The sequence below is a fragment of the Coniosporium apollinis genome (genome assembly GCF_000281105.1).
Source record: "Coniosporium apollinis CBS 100218 chromosome Unknown supercont1.18, whole genome shotgun sequence".
In the NCBI taxonomy this organism is placed as follows: Eukaryota; Fungi; Ascomycota; class Dothideomycetes; genus Coniosporium; species Coniosporium apollinis.
This window is the reverse complement of record NW_006913280.1, coordinates 407,965-435,071: the sequence shown is the minus strand read 5'-3', so window position 1 is coordinate 435,071 and position 27,107 is coordinate 407,965. Positions and strand designations below refer to the sequence as shown.

General features: G+C 55.1%; 10 protein-coding genes across 10 annotated transcripts; 5 read left to right on the top strand and 5 right to left on the bottom strand.

Moving 5' to 3' along the window:
- Positions 1–218: 218 nt before the first annotated feature.
- Positions 219–2,043, top strand: W97_04282 (uncharacterized protein; the record flags this gene model as incomplete). Its single annotated transcript, XM_007782174.1, has 2 exons — positions 219–940; positions 1,014–2,043. 2 exons carry the CDS (start codon positions 219–221, stop codon positions 2,041–2,043), a joined length of 1,752 nt encoding a protein of 583 aa, XP_007780364.1.
- Positions 2,044–2,409: 366 nt separating this feature from the next.
- Positions 2,410–4,146, bottom strand: W97_04281 (uncharacterized protein; the record flags this gene model as incomplete). The annotated part of the gene is made up of 4 exons (XM_007782173.1): positions 2,410–2,745; positions 2,854–3,091; positions 3,142–3,211; positions 3,273–4,146. 4 exons carry the CDS (start codon positions 4,144–4,146, stop codon positions 2,410–2,412), a joined length of 1,518 nt encoding a protein of 505 aa, XP_007780363.1.
- Positions 4,147–4,498: 352 nt separating this feature from the next.
- On the top strand, positions 4,499–7,580 carry W97_04280 (uncharacterized protein; the record flags this gene model as incomplete). The annotated part of the gene is made up of 7 exons (XM_007782172.1): positions 4,499–5,068; positions 5,121–5,460; positions 5,489–5,529; positions 5,579–5,728; positions 5,774–5,893; positions 5,948–6,035; positions 6,091–7,580. 7 exons carry the CDS (start codon positions 4,499–4,501, stop codon positions 7,578–7,580), a joined length of 2,799 nt encoding a protein of 932 aa, XP_007780362.1.
- Positions 7,581–8,748: 1,168 nt separating this feature from the next.
- W97_04279 (uncharacterized protein) lies at positions 8,749–9,238 on the top strand (the record flags this gene model as incomplete). Its single annotated transcript, XM_007782171.1, has 2 exons — positions 8,749–8,935; positions 8,985–9,238. 2 exons carry the CDS (start codon positions 8,749–8,751, stop codon positions 9,236–9,238), a joined length of 441 nt encoding a protein of 146 aa, XP_007780361.1.
- Positions 9,239–9,446: 208 nt separating this feature from the next.
- Positions 9,447–11,069, bottom strand: W97_04278 (uncharacterized protein; the record flags this gene model as incomplete). Its single annotated transcript, XM_007782170.1, has 4 exons — positions 9,447–9,563; positions 9,760–10,052; positions 10,168–10,264; positions 10,719–11,069. The coding sequence occupies 4 exons, from the start codon at positions 11,067–11,069 to the stop codon at positions 9,447–9,449; spliced, it is 858 nt and encodes a 285-aa protein (XP_007780360.1).
- A 1,670-nt stretch (positions 11,070–12,739) lies between these two features.
- W97_04277 (uncharacterized protein) lies at positions 12,740–16,049 on the top strand (the record flags this gene model as incomplete). Its single annotated transcript, XM_007782169.1, has 3 exons — positions 12,740–12,963; positions 13,015–13,507; positions 13,557–16,049. The coding sequence occupies 3 exons, from the start codon at positions 12,740–12,742 to the stop codon at positions 16,047–16,049; spliced, it is 3,210 nt and encodes a 1,069-aa protein (XP_007780359.1).
- Positions 16,050–18,285: 2,236 nt separating this feature from the next.
- On the bottom strand, positions 18,286–19,687 carry W97_04276 (uncharacterized protein; the record flags this gene model as incomplete). The annotated part of the gene is made up of 2 exons (XM_007782168.1): positions 18,286–18,459; positions 18,521–19,687. 2 exons carry the CDS (start codon positions 19,685–19,687, stop codon positions 18,286–18,288), a joined length of 1,341 nt encoding a protein of 446 aa, XP_007780358.1.
- Positions 19,688–20,802: 1,115 nt separating this feature from the next.
- W97_04275 (20S proteasome subunit beta 1) lies at positions 20,803–21,510 on the bottom strand (the record flags this gene model as incomplete). Its single annotated transcript, XM_007782167.1, has 3 exons — positions 20,803–20,831; positions 20,883–21,187; positions 21,236–21,510. 3 exons carry the CDS (start codon positions 21,508–21,510, stop codon positions 20,803–20,805), a joined length of 609 nt encoding a protein of 202 aa, XP_007780357.1.
- A 675-nt stretch (positions 21,511–22,185) lies between these two features.
- On the top strand, positions 22,186–23,261 carry W97_04274 (BEM46 family protein; the record flags this gene model as incomplete). Its single annotated transcript, XM_007782166.1, has 4 exons — positions 22,186–22,277; positions 22,325–22,837; positions 22,895–23,023; positions 23,078–23,261. 4 exons carry the CDS (start codon positions 22,186–22,188, stop codon positions 23,259–23,261), a joined length of 918 nt encoding a protein of 305 aa, XP_007780356.1.
- Positions 23,262–26,234: 2,973 nt separating this feature from the next.
- W97_04273 (uncharacterized protein) lies at positions 26,235–26,734 on the bottom strand (the record flags this gene model as incomplete). The annotated part of the gene is made up of 2 exons (XM_007782165.1): positions 26,235–26,565; positions 26,631–26,734. 2 exons carry the CDS (start codon positions 26,732–26,734, stop codon positions 26,235–26,237), a joined length of 435 nt encoding a protein of 144 aa, XP_007780355.1.
- Positions 26,735–27,107: the final 373 nt, after the last annotated feature.

The window sequence follows — 27,107 nt, the reverse complement described above, 5'->3', positions numbered from 1 at the left end:
CTCTATTTTCAGTTCCATCACAGCCTCGGCCTCGAGGCAATCTTTCAATCTACTGCCAGTTCCCGAAACGCCCCAAACATGTCAGCCATTCCGATATTGAAAATGGAGTGATGCACGCTCGCAAGAACGCCAATAATCTCTCCATATCCTCTTCCGGCTCCAGCTCCGCTCCTTCTTGCGGAGAACCCAATGGCCTCCTCACCCCACGGACACCGCACATGAGCTTCCTCTCTTCCCCACCACCATCGCCTAGTCTGCCATCTTTCCTCCCCCGCCACGGCAAGCGGCCCGCTGCGCTCTTCTTCCGCCTCCGACTCTACCGGCGCCTGCTTCTCGGCCTCTGCGGCCTTATTCTCCTGGCATGGATAGGCACGCACAGTTCAGCATCCTCACATCACTCCTCTCATGCGCAGGTCCTCTTCCCACAGGGCGCCGGGCAGCGGTACGAGCTTGTTGGGGGAAGCTCTCTACCAGATGAGCCGTGTGCGCTTATAGTCACTGATAAGCGCGGGAAGAGTAAATGGACCGTATGGATCCCTCAAAGGTCTTCCCTCCTGCAGGCGGCGCAGTACGCCGAGCTTTGCGCGCAGAGTGCGGAGATTAGCGAGCGTTTGGCTGGAGGAAAGAGAGGAGGATATAGAAAGACGCATGAGCGCTTGTATCCTACTGCGAAGGATCCCTTTTTTGTCGATGTGGAGGAGGCGGAGGCGGAGGGGCTTTTGCCCGAGCGGTTCCCCCAGCTGACGTTGGAGGTGCACACATTGCCTAATGGGAAAAGTGAAGAGACTGGAAAGGCTCCCATGATGGTCTGCGAGCGGAGCTTGACGTACATGCTGGAGTCGACGGAAGCTGGACTGGGGAAGACATTGATGGGGCTGTGGATGGCGTACGGTTTGGCTCAGAAGGAAGGTCGGGCGTTCTTCATCGACGACAAGAGATGGTATGCTGTATCCCTTAGGCCTATGTTCGATCCAGTAACTATCCTCAATCATGGTATTCCTAACATGGAGTAGGGCATACGGTAGTTTCTCAAACTACTTCGTCCCCCCGCCGCCAGCTCCGTGCCTCCCACCACCATCCTATCACACTCTCCCCTGCCCCCACACAGCTCGGCACCTTCTCGTCTCCGCCTCCACGCTCCCACACGTCTTCGGCCACGCTCCGACCACTGAACTCGCAGATCCTCGGAAACTAGATCCCCGGCACCAACGTCGCCTCTTCGCACTCGCACGCACAGGCTACGAGGCCCTCTTCCGCCTCACCCCTGACGACTCCCGCTACGTGGACGAGCGCGCCGTGAGCCTCTTTAGCGCTGCAAAAGAAAACGGCGGCATCAGCATCGGCCTGCACGTCCGCCGCGGAGACTGCCACCCCTTCGAGTACCAGTACCAGAGGGACTATCTCCCACTAGACCGGTACCTCGATGCCGCGCACGAGGTCCTTGCCTCTCGCAACCGGCACACCTCCAACATCTCAATGTTATCTTCCGCTGCTCCAGCGGAAGCCTCGACATCCAGCAGCGCTAGCCCGGATCCCCTAGCCCACCACCTTGCCACGACATCCAGCCGCATCGTCCTCGCATCCGACGACCCAGACGTCTACGCCGCCCCTGAGATGGCGCACATCACGACCCGCGCCCAGGACCGCATCGTGCTCGCCAGCAAAGCGACGCTCGCGCACCACAGCCCCAAACCCCAGAATAACAAGCAGGGCTTCGTGGACGAGCAAGACGGCTGGGACCGCGGCTTCTACAGCGCCGTCTTCTGGAACTTGGGCCGAGGTCGCAGCTTCCTCGCCACACCCACCACTTCCGCCGGCAAGGCGACCGAAGAGAAAGTGCCTGAGCAAGTGATGCGACTAAGGGAATTGGTGGGACGTGCTTACCTCCTCGATCTAGGCGTGCTGGCGCAGACGGACGCGGTCGTTTGTGGCGTCTCAGCTGCGGGGTGCAGACTTCTTGCTGTGATGATGGGGGAGAAGGCGGTGCTAGACGGGGCGTGGAGAAACGTGGATGCAGGGTTGGGTTGGCGGGGGATTGATTGACGAAATCCAAATCATCCGGCGTTGGGTGGCGAGCGTGTCCTATGGCTTTCTCCTGCGTTGAAGCGTAACGACAAAAGTAACGGTCGAGGAGCTGTCTAGAAACAATGCGGGAAATTGGCGTTCGGCTCTCTGGGACGGGATGATATACGTTCACGTTTGGCGAAGCATTACAGGCGTCGGCATAGGGGGCGCAGGCACATGGATTTCTATTCTGTGCACGCAAGAGCGCATACAGGATTCCCACAGCTGCGCACAAGTAGTCGGGGGAACAACATACTCTCTAAGAGCTTGAATACCGTTTGTAGTCCTCTATGGTATCACGACGTATCCTCGGTCTCATATATCACAGCTTGTCTCCTTCCCACCTCAATGCCTCCAAATCCTAACAGCCTTGTCCCTGCCCCCACTCGCCACCCTCTGGCCATCACAGCTCCAGTCCACCGCATACACCTCATCCTGATGCCCCGGCAGATCCTTAGCGATCTTGCCCGTGCGCACATCCCACGCCTTGAGCGTGGTGTCCTTGCTGCAGCTTACCAGCAACCTGCTATCTGGACTGAAGCACGTCATGTACACGGGTGCGACGTGCCCGCGCAGCGTGAGCAGGAACTTGCCGTCGCGCGCCGACCACAGCTTCACGTGGTTGTCGAAGCCCGCCGAGGCGATGTAGGCGCCGGAGGGGGAAAAGGTCACGTGGTTGACCTAGAAGCGGTTACTTCATGAGTCTCCATGTTCATGTGTATGAAGGCTGGCCAGCGGCCCGTGGTGTGAGGGAGAGAGATGAATACATGCCTGCTTCTGATGCCCCACCAACCTCGCAACAGGCTTGGTCCCACTGCTCGGCTCCCACAAATACATGGTGAAATCGTCGCTAGCGGTAACGAGCCGCTCGACTATCTTGCCGCCCACGGTCGCGGCGGCGCTGAAGCGCTCCTTTGCTTTCGCGAGCTTTTCTTCGCGCGTGGTCGGCACGGTGGAGGTGTGGTCGAAGAAGGCGGTGCGGAGGGGGAAGTCGGTTGAGAGGGCGAGATAGTTGACCCAGTGGGCGCTGGAGAGGGGAGTTAGCGAGGTGCGGGGAGGGGGAAAGAGGGGGCTTACTGCGCGGTGAGGGTGTGTTTTAGGGTTCCGGATGCGGCGTCCCAGACCTTGACAGTTTTGTCGTGAGATGCTGGAATTAGTGTTAGCGGCCGTCCGCAGCGGAAAAGGGGCTGGATAGCTGAACTTCTTACCTGTGTATATGAGACCCGTGCCGCCCCACTTTACGCAGCTTACGCTGCCCTTGTGACCTGACAGCACTATATCCGCTCTCCTACTGACAACATCCCATATCCGGACTGTTGCGTCTTTTGATGATGACGCTACGCGTGGCCGTCCTTGCTCCTCGAGGTGATACGGCTCCCACGCTAGCGAAGTTATCCACTTGCTGTGTCCCTTCAGCGGCCCGCCCAACGCCTCTCCGGTTTGAGGTTCCCAGAGGCGAACGCAGTTGTCGTGCGCTCCCGTGGCCAGTATTGTGTCATCCGGGCTGTAGGCTACCACAAGAACGAAGGAGGTGTGCCCTTTTAGAGTGTGAAGCGGAGTGCCGGTGTCTGTATCCCATATCCGCGCGGTCTTGTCACCGCTCCCTGTCGCTAGCCTAGACGAAGACGCAGGGGAAAATGAGGTCGCTAGTATAGCTTCTCCGTGCCCAGATATGGAAGCCGAGCATCTGCTCACGGCGCGTACGCGGAAAATAGCCTGAGGCGAGTACTGGAGCTCTATAATCTCTTCCACAGTCGTCAAGCCCGGCTTGATGAGGGATGTGTATATGTCTGTCGAGTCGCCAAGCGCCTGTGTGCCATCTTGGAAGAAGAATCGGTACGGGATTCGCTCATGCGCTTCGCCATGGCCTTGCAGGCTGTTGAGGAGGAGCTCGATGTTCCTGATGCTGGCGTGCGCGAGGGGGATTGCTACGGGCGCGCCGGTGACTTCGCCCGTGCTTTGATCTTGGAACCGTATTCGGACGGTGCCTTCGGGTATTATTTCTGGCTCTTGTTGCTCGCGCGCGAGGGCTGCGGCGGCGGTCTTTTGGCGCTTGCTTGGAGGTGGGACGAGTGTGGCCATAATCGGTAGTCGAGAGGGTTGGGTCCAGGTAGCTCAAGTGCGAGGTTACAGGTGCAGCAGACGATATGTTCTTCTATGGTTCTCTCCTGGAGTTGTTGTACTCTAGTTGTATGCCGCTCATTGATCTCTATCGCAGAGCCGTAACTTTTTCTGCCGGTACGAGTCAGATCCCTGCAAGTGACGTTCACCGCCAATGGACGTTAGATACACATCACCTGACCGTGGAAGGGAACCTCACATCTCCCCTAACCATCCTCAACTCAACGTACCAGGCTACATCTGGGCTGAGCAGTGTGAGACGTCGATTGAGCTGTTACTTGAGATCACCAACTAACCAAAAGCACTAATAAAGATGGCCTCCAGAAGGCGGCCGTCCACTTCCTCAACCACCGCAACTACATCCTATCCATCGTACTCTTACTCATACCAGGGCTATACTACTACTACCTCCCAAGGACGGACTGGCGGGCGGAGTGCTGCAAGACCCGGTACTGCTAGACCAAGGACTGGTGCCTCGACCATCGCCCGCGTCGAAGCCCAGCAAGTCATCTGCGCCGTGAGCGAGTCCCGCGGCATCTCGCCCACTGTGGGCCTTGCCTTCGTGAACCTGGACACCGGCGAAGCCGTCTTGTGCCAGATATGTGACAGCCAGACTTACGTCCGAACCATTCATAAGCTGAGAGTCTATGGACCTTCCGAGATACTGATTGTTGCGACTGCTACCAACCCGAAGTCCAAGCTCTTCGCCATCATCGAGGAGAATCTGGAGGACCTGGGCAGTAAGATCACGCTGCTCGACCGTCGCTACTGGGCGGAGACCACCGGTCTGGACTACATCCAGCAATTGGCCTTCGCTGAGGATGTTGAGGCCATCAAGATTTCCATTGGCGGAAACTACTTTGCTGTCTGCTGCATTGCGGCGGTAAGTTAAATCAGCACACACTGCTGTTCAATCTCATAGGTTCGTTCATTAGGTGCTCAAGTACATCGAGCTTGGGCTCTCCAAGACGTTTCCTTTTCACTCCCTCAGAATCAAATACGAGCCATCCGAAGGCTCGATGATGATTGATGTCTCGACCATACGGTCGCTCGAGCTTATCCAAAACTTGCAAAATCCAAAGTCAAAAGATTGTCTGTTCGGCCTGCTCAATGAGACCTTGACGCCTATGGGGTCTCGGCTGCTGCGGAGCAACATCCTTCAGCCGCTCACCGATCCCGAGACGCTCAACATTCGCTATGACGCATTAGAAGAACTTACTACGAAGGAGGAGATGTTTTTCGCCATCCGACAAGGCTTGTTCTATGCTGAGCCTCGTTATATATATGCTGACATCGTCTGCAGCGTTAAAAGCGTTTCTTGACGTCGACAGGATACTGACTTCTGTAAGCGCTTATAGGAGGCAAGCACTGACAAAACTGACCGTGATTTCAGCTCATCGTGGTGCCAACGAAACCTTCGGTGCAGCATACGGAACAGTCGATCAATCAGGTAATCATGTTGAAGCGATTCGTCAACTCTGTGAAGCCGATATATGAAGCCCTGACCGGAGCAAGGAGTGCCATGCTGACCAACATTCGCGAGGTTGGCAACTCTCTTTAGCTTTGCTTAGTAGTCTGACATTTGCAGCTCTGTTCATCGGAAAACGTAGAGCCCGTCCAAGAGCTGATCGATGGCGTCATCAATGAGGATACAACCTTTGCAAGTCAGCCCCTGGATTTAAGAAACCAACGGACGTATGCCGTCAAGGTAGGAGTGCATCGTAGTTCGCCGAGCGTTGATTGATGGCTAACCCCAGTCGAGTCTGGTATCAACGGTCTGCTCGATGTCGCTCGGCAGACGTACAAAGAAGCTACGGAAGATGCTTATCAGCATGTCACTGAACTCAGCGGTGCGACTCAAAAATCTGTGAGGGAGAAACTAGGGCATGCTGACTGCCTGCGCAGAGCGCTATGACCTGCCGCTGGATCTCAAGTTCGACAACGTCCGCCAGTTCTACATCCGTATCGCGGCCGCTGATCTCGAGGAGCGCCCTGTGCCCCCCGAGTTCACTAATCTATTCCGCAAGAAGAACTGGGTCGAATGCCAGACCCTAGACCTAATGAAGCGAAATCAGAAGATCTCCGACTCCCACAATGAAGTCCTCCTCATGAGCGACAAAGCCGTCCAGGAGCTCATCGAAGAGATCCGCAGCCAAATGTCCATCCTCTTCAAGATCTGCGAAGGCATCGCCATGCTCGACATGGTGACCTCCTTCGCGCAACTAGTAACAAGCCAAGACTACGTCCGCCCCCAACTCACCGATACCCTCGCTATCAAATCCGGCCGCCACCCTATCCGCGAGAAAGTGCAGTCTGCGAAGTTCATCCCCAACGATGTCTACGCGAGCCAACAAACCCGCTTCCAGATCATTACGGGCTGCAACATGAGCGGCAAGAGCACCTACATCCGCTCCATCGCCCTCATGGTCGTCATGGCTCAAATTGGCTCTTTCGTGCCGGCGCAGTACGCCGCGTTTCCGATCCTGCACCAGCTCTTCGCGCGCGTCTCCATGGACGATAGCATCGAGGCCAACGTTTCGACTTTCGCGGCTGAGATGCGCGAGACCGCGTTCATCCTTCGCAACATCGACCGCCGGAGTCTGGCTATTGTCGACGAGCTCGGCCGCGGCACCAGCACGCGCGACGGACTGGCGATTGCGCTTGCGATAGCCGAGGCGCTGGTGGATAGCAGAGCGCTCATCTGGTTCGTGACGCATTTCCGTGACTTGGCGACTATCATGGCCGAGCGCAGCGGCGTCATAAACCTGCATCTTGCCGTCGAGATGGTGGATGCGGAGTCGATGACCATGCTGTATAAAATCGCCGAGGGCGCGGTCGCAGAGGAGCACTACGGTCTTGCGCTCGCGCGCGTCGTGCCGTTGCCGGCGGAGGTCATCGAGACGGCGACGGAGGTCGCGAGGAAGTTGGAGAAGAAGGTTAGGAGGAGGCGGAAGACGAGTCGGGCGGTGATGAATGAGAGGAGGAGGAAGCTGGTGCTCAGTCTGAAGGAGCATCTTGTGCAGGCAAAGAACGGCGCATTGGAGGGAGCGGTGCTGGCGGAGTGGCTTGCGGAACTGCAGAGGGAGTTTGTCGTCAGGATGACGGCTATTGACCGGGAGGCGAGGGAGGCGGAGGCGGAGGAAAGCGAGGATGAAGAGATGGAGATAGATGGGAAGAGGCCTGGGGACGAAGAGAACGAGGCCGAGGCCGAGCTGGCGAGGTGTGGCTCGAAGGCGAGGCCAGTTGAGATTGAGAGTGACGATTCGGAGGGCGAGAGGGTTGTGGAGACTGCTTCGACGGCCGAGGACAATCAATTTACGCATTCGCGCTTGCCGAGCGCTACAGCTGGGGTTGATCAGACGTCTGAGAGAATATTGTGGAACGGGATAGCTTGAGCAGTAGGGTTGTATGGCGTATCACCGAGACAGACACGACCGGGAGTCGGTGATTTCGAGGCGAGGAGTTGTGGCATGTTGTTGTTCTAGCCGGATGCTTCCGCGCTGATTCAAGCTGCTGTGGCTTACTATTTTGCTATTCTCTTGCTATATAGGAGATGCACCGTTGGCTTGACCAACGCCATATGAGCTCTCAAATCTAGGCTGCCTATGCTTCTGGTGTATTGGTAAACGCGTGGTCGAGCAGCTGCACATACTATCGATTGGATGTTATGAACAGCGGGCAGGGTCTCCAATTTCTGAAGTTTGCGAGCGTATAGGGAAGCGATTGTTCTATGAGGACGTGAACGAGACTCCGAAGGAGTGATACAACACATTTCATAACATTGGGGTGGAGCAGCCGTGTGAGCACGTCACTGCCATAAAGGCTCATGTTACAGTGGCACATGTCGAACCGAGCGAGAATCGTAGCCGCAAACTCTAGTGACCGAGATATCGAAGCGGTCGAGGGAGGACGCGCATCCGGACTCAAAGCTCCTGCATAAGCATGACGAAGGATCCTAGTGTTGCTGCTGTGGTATCCAACAGACTCGAGGGTATTGCCGGCAGTTTACCGGAGGAGTAGATCCAGCTCCGGGGGACTCCATAGCACTCATATAGGAAGTATGGGGTGGCGTATACTGAGGGAATTCGGTCTCAGCATTTCGCTGGGCATGTCTCGGGAAATAGTGTTGTACAATGACTACATTGTCAGGGCCTTGGGATTCCTTGTCCCGGAGCCACAAATCTGGCGTCTAGAGAGCCTCGGGGTCTCATACAGAATGCGCTGCTTATGCATGGTGAGCTCTAGTTCTGGGTGTGATAGAATCTGATCTTCCGCAATACAGCCTCAATAGGAGAAAGGTCAGGAGAAAGGCTCCGCACACAGAACTTGATGCTGTGAATGTACACCGAGAGGGGCTGGATGCTGGCATTGAGGGCCGGAGATGCGGCGCATGAGTGAAAGTAGATCTCGAAGTGCAGCTTGTGACTGATATCGGGGGTCATGAATTGCACTTCACTACGTGCCTGACCGAGCCTACCTATCTCTTCTCCCCTCAGAAACCTCCCTCAATCAACACCAACCACAATCGATTTTCCTAAAGAAATCTGACGACATCACAACACCATGTCTTCCTCAACCTCACCATCATCAAGCATCACCACCGTGCTCACAGAGCAATACTTCTACGTCGATCCAGCCGTCCATCTCATCGTCCGCGAGCATCAGAAGCGGCCATACAAGCAGCAATTCTCTACCGCGCTGCCCGACGTCACCCGCATGGAGAGGGCTCTACGCTTCATCATGCCCGAAGGTTAGTTCTCATCCCAGCATGTGTCTTACCTCAGCTCACTGGTGGACAGCCGCCTGGAACAAGATGCTGACCGCGAAGTGGGACAAATACCTTCGTGGCCAGTACGACAAGATCATCAAATTCGAGAGTGATAGGCAACCAGAGATCTGGCAGTGGGCGGTGGACGAGGTGAAGCGGAAGGTGGACGACTTCGAGCACGCCCAGCAGCTCAAGCTGGAGGAGATGGAGGCGGCCGCGGCGGCGATGAACAGGTCGGGGACGTGCCTTTACGGCTGTTGTGGAGATCGCGCTTTCAGGCACTAGAGGGCTTTGAGATCAGCTTGAGAGAGAGGATCTACCATGAAACTGAAGCGGAAGGCATTTGGAGGCGTTGAGGGGGACTTTTCTTTCGCTCATGAACAGGCTTATGTGGTGTTGAGATGTTAAGGACGGAGGAGAGACACCATCATGTTTTGAGCTACGCGTATACCCTTGAATTGGCGCCGGTGGTTGGCTGCTTTACATCTGCTGCCTATGGTATCTTGCTAGTCCATGCTGTAACCGTGACTCCGTGAAGTGCGATCTCGCCCTTTTCGTTAGTTTCGACGTCGTCGCTATTTACAGCGTCATCGAAGATCTGTCGGACTCTCTGCAAAAACATCACAAGTCAGCCCTTCATTTGTGGAGCGTGCAGCTCGCAATCAACAAAGCCACCATTGTCTCAAACACTCGCCAGTCACAATGAGAGTCTTTGTTTGAAGCTTTGCCGATGGCAGTGACCCCGAAGACCCGGACAACTGCGAGCGGACAACTCGAGAACTCGTCAAAGAAAACTCGACACTCACCTCTCGTTCCTCACCCTCCAGCACGGCAATCTGGCTTAGCGTGTTGAACCGATCCCACACCGCCTCCTTAGACAGCCACACCGTCCATTTCTCCTCGTGCTCACCCAGTGGCAGCGAAAACAACGGGTTCGCGAATGCGGTGATAGTCAGCGGCGTGGACCTCAGCTGCTCGTCGAAGACGGCGCGCCATTTCTCATGCCGAAATCGCGGCTGGTTGTCGTCCAGCGACCAAATGAGATCCTTCAATTTGCCCTCCCAGGCGGTGGACGGGGCGGCGGACTTCGTCTGGTTATCTGCAGAAGGTATTAGGACAATGGTCGCATCGCTGTTCGCCAGCTCAAGACAGTCTTGAGACACAGTCGCTTCGAAGCGCGGCGGCGAGCAGGGACAGGTATCGGTGGCACTGACAATCTTCAACGTTCCAGATCATGCCCAAGGCACCGTCAACCACCAAGACACGATGGATCTCTTTCAAAGAATCGCCGTTCGCAATCCAGTGGAACGCCTATGAAATGCGGGCGCTTAGTATCAGCCCTGGACCGGTTGATGTTGAGTCAACGGCTTATGCAACGGCAGGCAAGCTGCGCAGCAAGCATTTGGTCGGGTCGGCGCATAGACAACAGAGAGAGTATGAACGAGGAAGAGCAAGGGTATACATGAAAGACAGTAGAGATTGGTCAATACGACGTCGTACAACTAGGTGTCGGGATGATTTAGACTTCTCGCAAGGGAGGCTGTAGCGTCGATACAGGCTATATAATAGAGGACAGCATAAACGCATTGTGTGTTGTTTTCAAGGTAAGGACGCAGATGTACGAAGTCAGAGTAAGCTTTTCTCTGTGGCCCCGAGCGAAGCCCTCGATCGGAACCCCGGAGAGGAGGCTGGAAACACAGAGTAGTACGAGAGTTGTCATAAAGAGTAGAAATCGGGAGTAATAATATAGAAATTACACACGTACCTGGGCAGCGATCACCGCGTCAACGGTCTCATCTGCTACTGGTATACTCGTGGAAAGTCCATCCTTGACTGTTACATTATCTAAAGCCTTTCTCTCCAACTCTTTTCTCATCTGTTCGTGCGGCTCGACAGCCAGGATGTCATATCGCTCGTCTCTTTTTGCCAAAAGCTCAGTAAATTTACCGGTGCCGGCACCCAAATCGACGATGCTGGCGCCGGGTATACCAGCCACTCTTACGGCATCGAGTAGCATATCGACAGCATTGGCAGGGTACGAAGGCCGATGCTGGTCGTAGAGACTACTCTTTGAGAAGCCGCTCTGCGCCCTCGAGTCCAACCGTGGGGAGCTCATGTCGCGCTGCCGTTATTCCTCTCTGGTGTCGGCGGAGCTCTCGTTTGGTAGCCGGCGCTCAGGAGACAGTAAATTGCAGGCTGTATGAGCGAAAAGACGACCTGGGCACAAGCTCAGGCTAGGGAGAGCTTGCGCGTAGCTAGTGCAACTGGCTGATGCTTGCCATCCTGGCGGCATGCGATTGTGCCTCAACCCCGGAACGCCGGGGTAGGAGATGTTTTCGGCTGCAATTTTCCGTGGCTGATCCTCAGGCACCTCCACATCTTGTGCTGCACAACGAGACCCAACGCCGCTGTGTCGGGAGCCTCACAATGGCGAGCAACTCGGCACGTTTCAGCATGTGTCGGCGCGCCGCTTGTGGGACACGAGCGACTGCAGCACCGGGGTAAAGACTCCCATCCATATACCTAGTAAAGAGGCGGCCCTTCGAGTGCGTTCTTGCCTCACTGGCACGCTATTTTGGGGGAGTGGATGCCTCTTCAGGGCGGGTGGCTGAAGGATCCCTGGCCGGGTTGATGCTTGCTGCAGGCGCGACTGGCTCTTGCGGCCGAGGTGCGCTGCAGGCGTCCGACTACGGATCTGCGGCGCACACGCAATCAGCACTTCTCTTCCACTTCCAAGGTTTTGTTGCTGAGCGCGATCTTGCCCACCGTGATCGCCAGCGGCGCCGTCCTATTCGTGGCAGCTGCGAACAGTGCCCATAACGCATAACGGTGCCAGAACGGACTTTGCTGCCCCTGTAGACACTGCTCGCCTCTGTGCTAGCCCCGGAGAGGAACCGTCGGCGCCCCGTCCTGGCTGCTTTCCCCTCTGAGAGTGTCTGGCTCGAGCGCAGAACTAGTGGCTCAATTGTCTTCAACGGGTTCGGTTGACGCTCCTGACCGACGACATCCATCTTAGACATCCCATTGCTGTTCTCGCTGTTCTTACCAGTGCATCCATTTCCATTTCCATTCCCATTGCTTTGGCCGGTGCCTGTCCCTCGTTCTGCAGCCTACGAGTCCGCCGTTGGGAGGCTTGGTGCATCTTAGGTGAGTGGCTGTAACGCTGGTTGACGCTTTTACGGTTTGCATGGCTGGCGAACCAAACCTCCGAGCGAGCCATCTCAATTCGCATCCGCAGCACCACCAACAACCTCACCGCAGCCGGAGCAAACCACAAACGCTGCCCGTCGAGACCTTTCTGCGGGCCTGAGAATTGCTTTCCTTTGCAATTGCACGCATCGCGCTTTACAGACACCGCTCCGCCGCACCTCGTCAACCTCCTCAATACGCAGTCACCGACGCCTCCAGCCACGCCGCACCACAACACCACAACGTCCGCTCCTGCTCTCTCACAGCACCAGGAGCCTTTGAGCTTCGGCTTCGCGCTCCTCGTATCGACACTGACCTGACAAAACCTTGCTGCAGATCGCCTCTTATTCCACCGATCCGTTCCACTCTCTCATTTGGATCTCCACCATCGCTACACTACCCTGAACATATCTGAACGCATCCACTCACAGTTCGCTACCGCCGTCATCCTCATCCATCCTCACTCCGTCCCTCACACTTGGATCGTTAGAGATTGATGGTAGCTGTTTACCGGCTCTAGATCTAAGTCGCAGCCGCACTTAGGCGACCATACAGCTTCTTGGACGGTAGATCTATTACCGACATCAGTCGATCTTCATGCCGGTCAAGCTCCCAGGCAAGTTTCGCCGGAAGTCGTCGGGCAATGCATTGGAGAAGCAAGAGGCACCACCGTCTTTCCGAGTTATACCTCGAGACGAGGTGCAGGCTGCAGCAGAGACGGCTGCGAATACCAAGAGGATGAGTCTTGGACGGCCTCTTAGCTCCCCAAAGCAACCATTCCAGCAGCCACCGTCCGAAGAAGACTCTGGAACCAGCCTCAGGTACAATCCAGGTCAAGATCTTGCGCTACTTTTCACTAACGCTCTAAGCAGGGGCAGCGAAGGCAGTAGCGCTGCCAATTCTGCAATATCGAGAGTCTATGATACTTCATCATCCGCGCGATTCAGTTCTTCGTCGACCTTGCCTTCGTCCACCGATGCCGAGAACGAGGAGTTTTCCAAGCGAAAGAGCATTCCCACGCCTACTTCAGATTGGCGCTCATTCTCTTTTCTCGGTGCAGCTCGTACTTTCAAACCTGGTGCCAAAGGTCACAAAGTCTCAACATCTGTGGCCTCCGAGGTAGACAAAGGAGAGATCTCTCAAGAGCCTTCGACTGGCAGCCTCGCATCAAGGGACAGAGCAATGACCACAAGTAGCTACGCCAGCACTGCGATGGCGCCAAAGATCGATGGAGATCTTGGCTTGGGATCAACTGATTTTGGAAGTGGGTTCGGAGATCTTTTCGAGGGCGCGGGCCGAAGAGGAAGTGCTATCATGGAAGAGACGGAGTCATCGCATTTCCTCGCTCCGACCGCAATCCGATCTGTACGGTCTCATCATCCGCAAGTTACTTCTATGCTAACATTCTGTTCAGGACTCCGCCCCAATGCTCTCTCTACCTGCCGCCGCTTATGCCGGACACTATGCCCCAAAGTCTAGCGGTGCGATATTGCCTTTACCCCCCACTAACAAGAGTGATAATTCGGCATGTTCCTGGGATAGCCGCGATCACCATCACAAGGGTATGTGTGCATATGGGCCCCAAGAGGCGGCATTTCCGACCAAGCCACCTTCCGTCCCTATCCATGCCCAAAAGTTGGCATCTGAGGCTGCTTCGGCGAATCCTGGGGTTGTCTTCTCCGCAGCCGCAAGAGTTGGTGGCTACACCATCCCTGCACAAAACCTCGCCAAGACATCAAACTACAGTTCCCGCGTTTCTGAGGATGCCGACACGAAAGCGGTGAGGGATTCGGCCATCAAGCGCAAGTCGCTGCATTCCGAGGGTCATATCGACGCTTCTAGTAAGATTGCCAGGGAGAATAGTGGCTTGCAGCCCAATGCACTATCCGCCACCTCATCTTCCAGCAACTCAATGAAAACGCCTTCTCTGTCATCAGCTGGATCGAGTGTGCGCACAAACGAACTACCACTCAACTTGCCGACCGGTCGTAGAGTAACTCCGACACCACTGTTCGACAGCGACCAGGTGCACTCTAACGATACGACTCCGCGCGCTACGAAGGCTGAACCTCATGGAGAAGATGAGCCTTTATTCAGCCAGTCAACAATCGCAGACGTCAACGCCGCGTTCAAATTCTCCGAGACGAAGGATGAGACGCCCAGACGTATGACCGATGCTCAGTTCCAGCGCGAACGCAAGCAAAAGGAACTTTCGCGTAGCAAGGACAATGCAAGCGAGAGCGATTCTGAAGAATCTGATTACTACGATGACGTGGACGAAACGGAGCGCAACAGGGAACAGGCGAAGCAACGGCGTAAGCAGGAAGCGGATTTGGCAGTCTTCCGCCAGCAGATGAAGAAGACCACAGGAGAGAAAACTGCAGATCATTCATCGACACAGTTCCGGCCTTCCTCTGACGGAAGGTTCCATAGTGCGAACAATCTTCTCGCTGGACTTGGTGTAACGCCAGATCGAAGTGGACCCTCGAGTGATGACGAGGATGATGAGATACCACTGGGCATCTTAAAGGAGCACGGCTTTCCCAACAAGAATCGCCCGCCTACCAAACTCCACGCGTCAAACTCACACAGCAACCTCCGTGTGGTTAGCCAGATGAGCCAATCTCCTGCCCGTCCTGGATCCGTTGCTGGTTCCGTCGCCGGAGCTCCTCGAGGCAATCTGCCCGTCTTCGCCCGAAAGTTTCCAGTCGATCTCCCCTATTTTGGTGCCGGCATTGTTAATGCGCCAAACCGCGAGCCACTGGCTTTCAACAGAAGCGCTGGCTCCGTTTACGGTGGCGGGGTCAACAACTCCATGCCGCAACTACCTCCCCCTGGTGGCCTGGTCGGGGTTATCGCCACTGAGGAGCGCCAACGGGCCATGCGGCGCGGAAGTCCCAATGTCCAGGGCCATTATGGTCCAATCATGCCTGAGCCAAGGCCTATCACCCAGCAGATGCCTCTATACTCCCATCAAATGCCATACATGCAGCCACAATTCAGTGCAATGCCACAGCAGATGCATTCCCAGATGCAGTTCCAAGGCCCAATGATGGGGGCAGCACAGCCAATGGGAGGCGCAATGGGTTATCCGAACATGGGCATGGGTGCGGGCATGGGAATGATGCCGCCTGTTCAAGACGAGAACGCCCGGATTCAGGCAATGCAGCTACAGCTGGAGATGATGAGGATGCAGAACGTTCAGCCTTTGTCCAGCGCCACGGCCATCAATCCGTCCTACAATAGCATCAGCGGTGTCATTCATCCGCCTAATCGCTACACCGACAAGTACCGTGACCGCGGCAGGCAGCAGAAATTTTCGCTGGAATCCTTGGGCCCAGCGCCCCCTCCTGGCTCCGATCCGCTCGAAATGTACGCTTGGCAGGAGGAGTACTACGCTCGCGCCAGTCGCTCCGGCAGGTTCACCTCGAAACAGCTGGAGACAATGCAGTTAGAGATGATAGTGCAGAGGACGAGGGATGGAGCTGCCAACCCAATCACCACCCCCCAGCAATACGGGATGAGCATGCTGCAGCCACCATCGCATTGGGCCGGCGTTGGAGCCAGCGGATACGCGCCATCAATGCAAGGCCTCAACATGGGCGCTGGCAACGGCTACGCACCATCAATCGCCCCCTCGGAACGCAGCAACATCGGCATGTCCCCCCGCTACCGCCCCGTCCATCTAGGCCAAGACGCCGCATCCACCGTCGCCTCATCCGCCACCGTAGTTCAACCCACCTACGACATGAACGATAAGCTGAAAGCTACTGAGAGGAATCCGTACAGCCGCGGCGTCGCTGCAAACGCTGCGCCCGAAGAAGACGAAGAGGGCTGGGGCGACTTCAAGAAGAAGCGCGGACCCAAGAACCCCAGGGGCGGCGGGAACATGTTTTCGAAAAATTAATGTTAATCGCTAGTATCACGGCTGCCCACTGTTTGTCACACACGCACGCACGCACGCCGTACGACGCTCCCTTGGACTCTACCTGATTGGATTTTGATCGCGATTCCCCACTACCGCCTTCGAACGAGAGAGAGACTGTACAGCCGCGTGCGGATCTGGATGTCTGTCTGCGACACGCACGCAACCCCTTTCTCTTGTTCTCGAGGGCGCTTGCATTGGAAGGGAGAGTAAAACTGGGTTGCATATTCTGGGACGGCGAACTTTTTGCGGAAGCGGGACTTATTGGTCTTTGCCTTACTTTCCGCCATAATTACTTTCTTGCAGCTGGCAGCCTCTTGTGTGGCTTATGCTGCCGCCTCTTACTGTGGGGGGCACTACATCTGGCTGCTTTTCTTGTTTTTACTTGCATTTTCTTGCGCGGACTTTCCTGTAGCGCGGGAGGAATACGTACTGCAAAAACGGGCGGACTTTATGCATTCGGTTGGCGAGGGACTTCCTCCCTCAATGCTTACCCTACTTGGTTTTCTGCACTTGAGGAGGAAGGGAGAGCGATATGGGAGAGGAGGATTGCGTCCTGCCGAAACTCCATCACGGCTGCACGCAGGTCGGATGGGGAAGCTTCAGTTGTTACATAATTCAGGCAGTTGCGGTAGACAACCTGTCTCTCGAGTGGACATCTTGTGGCTTTCTTGTGCAGTGATTCATGTGCCTGCTATGACCCATCCACAACTTATACATGCTGGCCTGATCTAGTACCCTACAGAACCCTCTTAGTCATGGTAGCCTGGCAATTGCGAAATACGGCGTAGATAGATACGACCTAGGAAAGATTGACTCCAAGCATGCTCTCGAGCCAGAAAGGGGGCAGAGGCGGGAACAGGCATTCAAGATGGATGATCGAAGGTAGCTTCCTGGAACCTCGACGACGTGCCCGGTACCAGTCGGAAAGCAGGTATTTGTACTAATGGGTCCAACATTACGGAGAAACGGCCTGGTTCCTCGAACAAAGAGCCAAAACAAACTCCGGATCATGATGAGCCGGAATGTCGCTCAAAATGGATGACGGTATCATCCTAGCCGCTTCCTTCAGGCATTGCCGTCGTGCTGCGAAGGCAACAGTGCGTTCTTAGTCTTAGGGGGAAAGAGGACATCATCACTGGCATCAAGATATCAGGCCGTCACTGCGTAGGTAAGAAGATCGCGCTACCGCTTTAGAATTCCACGGTCACGATGGTCCTTCGTTGCGCTCTTCCTTGTCTGTAATCGGAGTAACGAGCCAGCAGAGATCTTATTGGAAGAAGTAGAACAGACATCGGTGGGCCAGCAGACCGCTGTATCGTTCTATGCGGTGTGGCGGGGAGCTTGGCTGGAGCTGATGCTAGTAAAGTGATGCATGGTAGTTATCCCATCTACAGCAACAGGCCGGGCTGCATCTTTGGAAGCGATGGTTGTGGAACAGCGATCCCGAGGCCCAAAAGGGAACGCTAGGGGTAGGTGGGGCTCTCGGAAGACACCCACAGAAGTCTCCCATGTGGAAAAGCAACTGGGGCCAGGAAGAACTTTCAGCATCAAAGTCACCATCACCACTGACAGACACAGGAGGTTACCAATGTTAAAGCCTTGGGTTGGATTGAAGCGAAACGCGCCAACGCCTCTCTACCCCTTCTACCTTACGCTCGTGTCATGACACCATCAAGAACCTGCGCTCAAAAAGATCCTTCACCCCTCCGCCGTCCTCATCCCTATCATCAAAGACAAGAGTGAGCACGAAACCCCATGCCAATGCGGACGCCAAACCAAGCGAGCAACGAGAGGACTAGAAGGCGGCCGTGAAGAAAGAAGGAAAAGCAGACTGGGTATATCCGGCCAATTCACGACTACTGAGGATGCAAACTGGGAGGGTGATCGATCAAGATTGGAGAGGAAAGGGAGGAGAAAGGAGATCTAGTCATGTCGCCGTTCTCAAAGCCAAGGGGTGTGCTCTATTATAAGGAGAGGCGTGGGAAAAAAGAAAGTCGTTCCTAGGGTTCGTTGCGCCAGATTTCGCCAATGCTGAGAGCCGCCGCCGCTTTCTCATCCTCCTGACGTCTGTCCACTTGGACCGGCGTTCTGCGCTTGACTCAACATCTGTCCACGGCTTCCGTCTCTTGCCATTATTGTGGTCACCCCTACAGTCCCAATTGAGGACGCTCAAACGTCGAAGTCGCCGAGCCATAGAAGATCCGCTATGCCTCTCTCAACGGTGTGCTTGGGTCGCGTTCTGCTGTGCTACGACTTCCCTTGCATAGAACTCGACTAGCATCGTCCCGTACGCTTCCATCTCTTCTAGTGGAACAGCAAGACGGAAGTCGTTCAGCAGCAGAAATTGCAGCTCTAGTTGATTCAACTCGGCGAGCGGGAGTCCGCCGACCTATACCGGAGTTAGCTAGTGTACGAATCGGAGAATTATGTGAGGGGTGCTTAGCACTCACCTTGGCATATCTCGAATTGGTGTAAAACACATCCGAGAAGAACTTGCTGGCGCAGGTCACGCCCGCAATCACTAGCCGATGAATGTTGAAGCTATCGACCACGAAGAAGTGTGACAGGCTGTAAGGATCAGCATCCAGGGGCCGCTCCGGTGACGAAGGCGGGTGATCCTGCCGTGGTGAATCTGCGGCTCTGCCCAGGGAGCCTGAGGACGGGGGGGCCGCCGCTTGGACTTGTCTTCGCGACTCCATTGGAGAACGCTGGCTGGCCGGCAGAGATGAAGAAACCGAGTCCATGCGGCTGCTGTCTCTGGGTCCCGGCGTCGCTCGTTCTACGGACTGTTGGTTTGCTTGGCGAAGGCTCTGCATAGGGCCGGCGTTGACGCGCTCTGTCATGCGATCGAAGTATACCAGGAGACTGAGGAAGACCTCGTAGGTGGTAGGGCAGTATTTATGTATGCGGCTTAGGTAGCTTAGGATGGAGATGTTCGGGATGTTCTTCCCGTGGAACGCCAGCACGCTGCTGGTCTGCGGATCTAGGTTGTTCGTGCCATCGGGTGGCGGTATATGGCGGTGTAGATGCTCGTGTTGGCGGTCATTAGTGGTCGTGATCTTCGTCAACAGGCCTGCAACCATCTCGATGATGTCGGCGACCGGCATTGCGCTGATTTCATACTGCGGTCCAATGTCGCTTGGATCTCGGCATGAGCGCCGGGATGACGATCGGCTCTGTGAAAAAGGACTTGTGCCGTCGAGCGCAAAGCTTTGGATGTGTGAGAGGCTCTGCACTCTTATGCGGGGCGGGGAGCTGCTTGTGGAGTCTGCAGGCGAGCGAACAAGCTGCGGGGAGGCCCTTGCGGATGAATCGTTGGAGGCGGTAGCCTGTGGCCTTACATGACCAGATCCAGCCGACGCATCTTGCGTAGGATTTTGTGGGGTCGACTGCGGTTCGGGATGGGGACTTTTTGGTGGGTGCTGCGCGCTGTGCCGAGCGTGGGGCGTCGGCCGCGTTCCGGAGGTTGCTGCGGTTGTGCCTTGCAGCACGGCGTCAGACATAGGAATTGGAGCGCGCTCGTGCGAGGCGGACGAGGACGATGGTGCGGTTGGTATAGTCCGGTTCGACGAAGCTTGGTAATGAAGTGGCGGCGCGGTGATTACAATCGATCCCATAACGATGTGCTGTCGCGAAAGCTGAGGCAAACTGGTGCGAGCTTTGGCACCTCAACGTTAGCAGTTCCTACCAACGGGTTTTGCGGGCGATTGTGAAAGGGCAGGAGCGAGCTTGGACGGGGCGCATGTCCGGGTGTCCGTGGGACGCTGTAGGTAGCTATATCAAGGCAAGGCTCACTCACGATGGTCGAAGAACGGCCGGCGAGATGCGCAGTTGACAACAGTCCTAACTCACAGGCGCCGCAGCGACAACCAGGCAAACGAAGTGTTCGAAGCCGTGTGCGGCGTAGAAACCTCTTGAGGAAGAGGTGGAGGAGGTGGAGGAGGTGGAGCAGCTGTTGCGGAGCTGCGTCGACAGCGAAGGAGAAGGTCCAGGGTGCCGTGCACGGGGCAGCGAGTTGGTCGCCGCAAGGGAGTACCTGAGGCAGGACTCGTAGGTTACTTTTTCGATGTCGTGCAACAAAGTGAATTGGACGACAGGCGGCGATAGGGGCTATGGGTGGTGGAGGTTGATATTGTGCGAAGGAGCGTGGCTCTCTTGTGGCTTCGATGCGCGGCCTTGGTGGGCGGTCTTGCCCAAGAGATGCCCGGGAACGCGCCGCACCAACCGTCACCCAAGACCCTGCCGATCCGGCCTTGCTGATAAGCTGGATAACTAACACACGAGATACTTCTGAGCACTGGGTCTACTTTGCTCAACCCCCGAGTTCCAATTTATAATATGCTGCCTGATATCAGGGGCAAGCTCGGTTTCTGGGCGTGGCAGGGCTTTCAAACAGCGTTGAGACGGAGCAAACTCTACTGTGAGTGCCACGTCATGGTCCACCAGTAGACGAAGAGAGCAATTGATGGACGCCGAGCCGGAACATCTCAGACTTGGAGCCGAATGAGGGACTATTCACCATTCCTCTACGAGTCTACAGACGGTTTGCGAAGCGACCTGATGCTGTTGTGACATTCCCGTTCTAGCACCTGGAAGAAACCCACCCAGGTGCTCGATCACTGGCAGAAAGGACCTACACCAGTCACAATGCCCTGTCTTTCGCTCTACTGGAAGAGCATTACGTGTCCGTCGCCCCGGAGTAACGCCAATGATCGATTTCCGCAGTCAACAGCTATATCTTGACGCTGTCTACCCCAGGACCTTCAAGTTTCGTCAGCGAGGCTCCCGTTCATTAAGCACTCGAACGCCTACCCTTGTAATCAACATGTGGAAGGTAGAGATGCCTGACAGCGCCTTTCGCCGTAAGTACGACCATCCTGATGACACCGCCAGAGCTCCCGTCCCATCTGATGGCCTCCCGTAACGCGCCCTTGACGAAGTTGACTCCCTCTTCCTCCGTCATGCCCTCTTTCCAGTTCGCGTCGCAGTAGCCGTAGATGTACGTCGAGCCTGAGCCACCGATCGCGTATGCTTGCTTGTGCAGGGAACCGCCGAGGGGAATGGAGTACACCTGGCCGCCGTGTCTGTGATCGTATCCAGCGATAATCATGCCCGCACTGAAACGACATCAGCAATTGAAACACAGGATGGCCACAAACGCCTACCTCAACTGATCCTTGTTGTCGTAGCAGAGCTCCTGGAAGATGGCTGCCGCCGTCTGTGTGGTGGGTGCTTCGTCGTTTGTGATGCCGTACATGCCGAGGTGATAGTGAACGATGTCCGCCACAGCCTGTGTATCTGCTGCTGATCCTGACCGGCAACACCATATTGTGTCGTGTACTTGCGTAAGCTTGTCCGTGACTCGATTTGCGATGTATGCTCCCGTTGTTGTTCGGCTGTCTGCTCCTAATATCACGCCGTCCTTGAAGTTGATGGCCATGCTTTTGTCCGTCAGTCTTGTAACCAAGAGCCTCCCAAATCGCACATGTCGAAATATGTAGACGGCGGTTGCAGGACTTGTGTACATACATCGACGTTCCTAGGCTACCGGTTAAATGTTAGTAGAAATTCCGCAGCATAGACGACCATCCTTACTTGACTTCACCCTTCTTGAGGTGATCCATGTCGATGTGTATGCCATCTGTATCTGAGTGAGCTATGCGACTCCAGATGTCGAGCTCCGTCAAGCTGACCTTCCCCTAACATTCCGGTTTGCTGCATTTTGAAGAGGGAGATGATGGAATCTAAGGTGAGACGCAGTCGGAGTATCTGGCAGTGAGACGGAGGTATTGCGATGCTTGGAGACGGGTTGAAAGAGCCTTTGGATGGTGTAGAAGCTGGAGATGCTCAGGCAAACGTGAAGGCGCGCGTTCGACATCAGAGAAGCTCCACGGGACTTCCCGTGCTTGGCGTCCAAGCTCCATTCCTTCGATGCCGCGCCGCGAAGCATGCGCGAGTCTGCATCGAGTGGACTTCAACGGTTGCGACTCGCACCGTACTCGAACGATATCTCTACGATGGCTTGCCCATGATTGTACGCAAGGACTAACAAATCACTCGACTCTGTCCTATGCGCCAAATTTTCCGCAATTGACCAGAACCTGCCGTCCCAAACATGGCATCTTACTTATCCTACCTGCGGGTTCCCGTTCTTGTATCGTCTGGCGTCACAGCACTGCTCAGTGGACTGTTGTATTTCAAGCAGAAGTATGTCGCCTATATCGCCCGCTCCAGCTCCTGCTGACAGCCACCAGCGAGATTATATACCCCCGCAGCCTCCCTCCAGGCGCCCGTACCGATGTCCCGCGCCCGCCCCAGTTCGGCATAAGCGACTTCGAGGAGCTCATGATACCGACCCCGGACGGCGAGTCCCTGAGCGCCTTCTTCATCAGACCGGAAAACAAGCGGCATGCGCGGAACATCACCATCCTTATGTTCCACGGCAATGCGGGCAACATCGGACACCGGCTGCCAATCGCTAAGGTTTTGCATGACGACCTGGGCTGCAACGTTCTCATGCTCCAATACCGGGGGTACGGGATGTCGACAGGGACGCCCAATGAGAAGGGGTTGATGGTGGACGCGCAAACGGGGCTGGACTATGTCCGGCAACGAGCCGAGCTCAAGGACACGAAAATCGTGTTTTACGGACAGAGCTTGGGAGGTGCTGTCAGTATTGGACTCGCAGCTCGCAACCGGAATGAGGGCGATATTGCAGCTATCGTATTAGAGAACACTTTTCTCAGCATAAGAAAGCTCATTCCAAGGTTCGTTTACATCGGAGGTGGTCGAGGATGTCCGGGCACTGGCTCACATTGTGACAGTGCTTTCCCTCCAGCAAAATATCTAGCGCCTCTATGCCATCAGTATTGGCCAAGCGAGGAGATGCTACCACAAGTCACCCCCAGTATACCGATCCTCTTCCTCAGTGGGTCGAAGGATGAGATCGTCCCGTAAGTATCTATACCAAAAGCCCGCAGCCGTCTACAAAGCTGATCTCATCATAGGGCAACCCAAATGCGCCAGCTCTACGACATCTGTCGGTCCGATGTCAAAATATTCAAGGAATTCCCTAACGGGACCCACAACGACACTGTAGCCGAGCCAGGCTACTTCAACTACATCGAAGAGTTCTTGCGTCAGCATGTCATCCGCACTCTCCGCAGCCGTACTGAGAAGCCCGAGGAATGAAGTTTGCTAGCGGAGCTTCTGTAGTCATCGATGTGCCTTTGCTAGAGGTCACATCAAGCCACGAAATCGTTTTACGAAGACTCTTGACACCAAGTCATAGGCGCGGAAGCCGATAGATTCTACGATATACTTATGTCACTGAAGATTTCACCCGCGTGTTCTGGGCTTCACTACAGTCCGGTAAGCGTATCGTGAATGGTTACGTGCGCATCTCACGGGGCTATACAGCTGAGCACCTTGCCTGAGATGTCATGATTCCAGGAGGCATTGTGACAGACGAAGTTTTCAGCGCGGACCGTGTGGGCAGTCCTGAGCTGTCATCTCGCGAAGGTTGCAATTTCCATCTATCACTTGAGTCTGAGGGCGAAAGATTAGAGCCAAAGATTAGAGCCAACGATTAGAGCCAAAGAGTAGAGCCGTCTGTCTATCCTCTATCAAAGGTACCGATCACGTGGCACAGCTGCAGAGGCTCGAAGGCCGTGAACCGGTCATGGAAGAGGGATAGTGAATGATCTTTAAAGGCCACATGCCGACCTCTGGGCGCGCCTCGCGCTGGTTATTCTGCACTTGCATGGCTGAGCGGTGACTGAATTCAGGTAGGTACGACTCATAGCTTTTAGTTAATACACCACTTGGCGCACCTTTTTTCGTCACTCTGACTCTAGTTTTATCGTTGTCATGTAACGGGTCGTAATGCGATGTATCCGCTGGTACCTATGTGTTACGCATCTTCGGCCTTGCACCACGTGCTGCATTCAACCACCAACTGTAGGGCGCTTTTAAACCACAACGCGCCGCTGGTGTTCCTGCGTATCTTTTTCACTGGTATGCACTAAACACCCACTTACTATGGACTCTCCAGGGCGATCTCAATTCAACGAGAGTTCTTCCAGGCCACGCAACTTGCCGGCTATGAGCTACATCTCCAGATATATTACCTACCTCTATGGAAGATTACGGCAAGCCGCACTCTTAAAGCCACGACCACCACCCGACCCCCCTGTTCCCTTCTTCATGCAATTACAGGACATTAGTTCCAAGCGAGTTCACTACTCATACCCAAATGAAGCTTACAACTACACCATGACCTCGTTCGCATGGCGTACAGAGAGTGTCTTCCACATATACTCAAGCCCGACATGGAGAATCAGGATACACGTTCACTCTTGGTTCTGGTCTGTATGTTCCGTTAATCTATGGGACTTTGTGACGAATCCTTACAGTATGTGGCCTCTCTTCAAGACCAGTGAGCTGCAAATGACTCTTATTAGATGGATATCTCGGAAACAATTTTTGGGTCAAGGTGGTGTCAACTTTCGAAGACTGAAGCTGGCTGGCCGTGCCAACCCCTACATTCAAGATTACGGATATGCACTACTGGCTGGAGAGAGGAGGAAGCCGATGTTCTCAGGGGGTGTTAAACAGGCTGTACACGAAGATGCTCCTGCTACCATCACCATAGCTCCTTCCGTATAAGTCATCTCTTCTACCACCGATCCTTCCCCTCAATTCGGTAAAACACTACGCACCAAGACATTACGGCGAAGTCTATTCGTTATGGCGCTACAGGCACACTAGGGACCATTTCTTTCTATCTTCACTCTGCAAGTAATATTCTCCACACAAAGGCAACACCTACACGTCAACGAGGCCCTCGACTACACTTACGACGCTGCCGGGTACTGGGCGTACACTTATTTCTGCTTCAACGTCGTCCCAACGCGGTGCTTCCGTATCGGAGTGGGACATGTATGGCTCGCCGGTTATGTAAATCCCTTCTGGGACTTCCTCACCAACAACTGAGGTATGTGGCAATCGCGTCTTGCTCTTGTGATCTAGACAGTAGTTCTTACTAGATCGCGACATGATACACGATATGAAGATTCGGGTTGAAACATACAGCCGTTAGTGCACAGGGTGCCTCCAGTATGTCGCATATCACTACATGCTATACCCGACTTACGAAGCTCATGGCAACTGCATCAGTTCTTCCGCTAGGCATTCTCCGCGGCGGCTAGGAATACCACTTCCAATATGCGCGACCGGGCTTTCTGGCAAAGCTAGTTCAGTGTACCGTATTTGAGTTTGTGGAAGTCAGGGATGGCGGGTTTCATTGAGGCGTACCACACGGACTCGCAACGAAACGACCATTCTTACGTGATGATTAGTTCCTCAACCCATTCCGTCCGCTACATACTCTTTACCAGCTGCCGGGCTTGGCTCGGCTTGAGCACTCTCTTGAGTTGTGATACGGGGAGAGAATCTCTGTCCCGGCCTTTGCTTCCGTTGATAACGTAGCACGTGCAAAGTCGACTCCGAAAACCCTCGATCCCCTTTGCCCCTTGTGATGATCTTGCCACACGAGAAAACATCACATCCACGGACAGACCAACGCCATCTCGCAGAGAGTGGGACCGCAATAGGTTTTCGTACTGGTCCGGCAACTATTCTGCTCGTCAGCGGCACGCGCTCACTTGTCCACATACCATGTACGGATTTACTTGTTCTGCTTGACGGAGGCCATGGTATCTTGTGCCTAACTGTGTCCTTGCTAACTCTTCCTTGCCGGACAACGAATCTATGACATGCGTTCTGCTAAGCCGGTCTCTGAGAGTTTGGGAGACTCATTGCAGTCTCGATGACCCATTTATGCGGAGTTTGGAGGACAGCAGAGGGCCCGGAGAACGGAAACAAGCAGTAAGAAATGACGGACGATGCCATGAGTCAGTTTCTGCTAGAGAGATGCTTTGTTCTACAGCCAACTGCCGTAATACACCAGGGAGTCTATTAGAAGCCGCCGAGCTGTCCACAGCTTCCAAGACCCCATACACAAGGACATCCCTTAGATGCTACATCCTACACACCGAATCCTGATCCGGCCTGACCCTATCCTCTACCATCTGCTCTCCCTCTTCCCCTTACCTCTACACGCTCCCTCTCCCTCCCTAAATCTCGCTTGAACCCGAGGCCCAATCAATGTGTCAAACTCTTCCGCCCCTTCGCCCTCCTCCTCTTCAAAATATTTCGTCCTGTCCGCGTTCGCACCCGCGCTAAGAAGCCATGGCGCCGCTTCCGCACCAGGTGGCTCGGGTTGTAGGTATCGCGGGGCCCGCACCGGACTTGTTGGCTCGCGAGGGCGGGGTGTGTGGAGATGCGGGGGAGAATGTCGAGCAACCCTGATGACGAGGATACTGGTGATGGTTGGAGGGCGGAGGTTGCTGGCGAGGGGGAGGGCGAGGGTGCTAGGGCGGGCTGGTTTGAGAGGATGGGCCGGCGGGGCGAGAGGAGGGAGAGGTTGCGGGTTCTAAGGAGGTGTTAATGCTGATGCTCATAAGTTGCATGGAAGGGTTTTTGGGGTGATGGACTCACTGTCGTGCTGGAGACACTTGAAGCTTCGGCGCTGCGCGGAGGAGGGCAGTTGGTGTTTGCGGTGATAGTCGTGCGAAGCTCCGCAGGCAGCGGAGGCACTGCATCGTGGAGGATTCCGCTCCTATGGTCTACCGCCGAGAGGTCAAGATCGGACCGAAGCTGCTGACGAGGTTGATTGCGCGATTGATGGAGTCCCTTGACAGATGCAGTCGAAGTTGAGTTCGGTGACCTCGAAACCTCCGGATGGCCCGTGCTCAAAATTTTATATCCGCATCCACGAACTTTCTTGGACTCGATATCAAGCTCCAATACCAGCAACAGACACTACGAAATCCGGTCTGAATACCTTGAAAGTCCCTAAGGCGGAACGAAAACTCCAATCACCTCGAAATCCGCCTGAAGATTCACCCAGCCATTCATTTACCAAGCCATCCTCCATCACCGATAACTCTCGAACTTCCAGCACCTCGAGCCCGC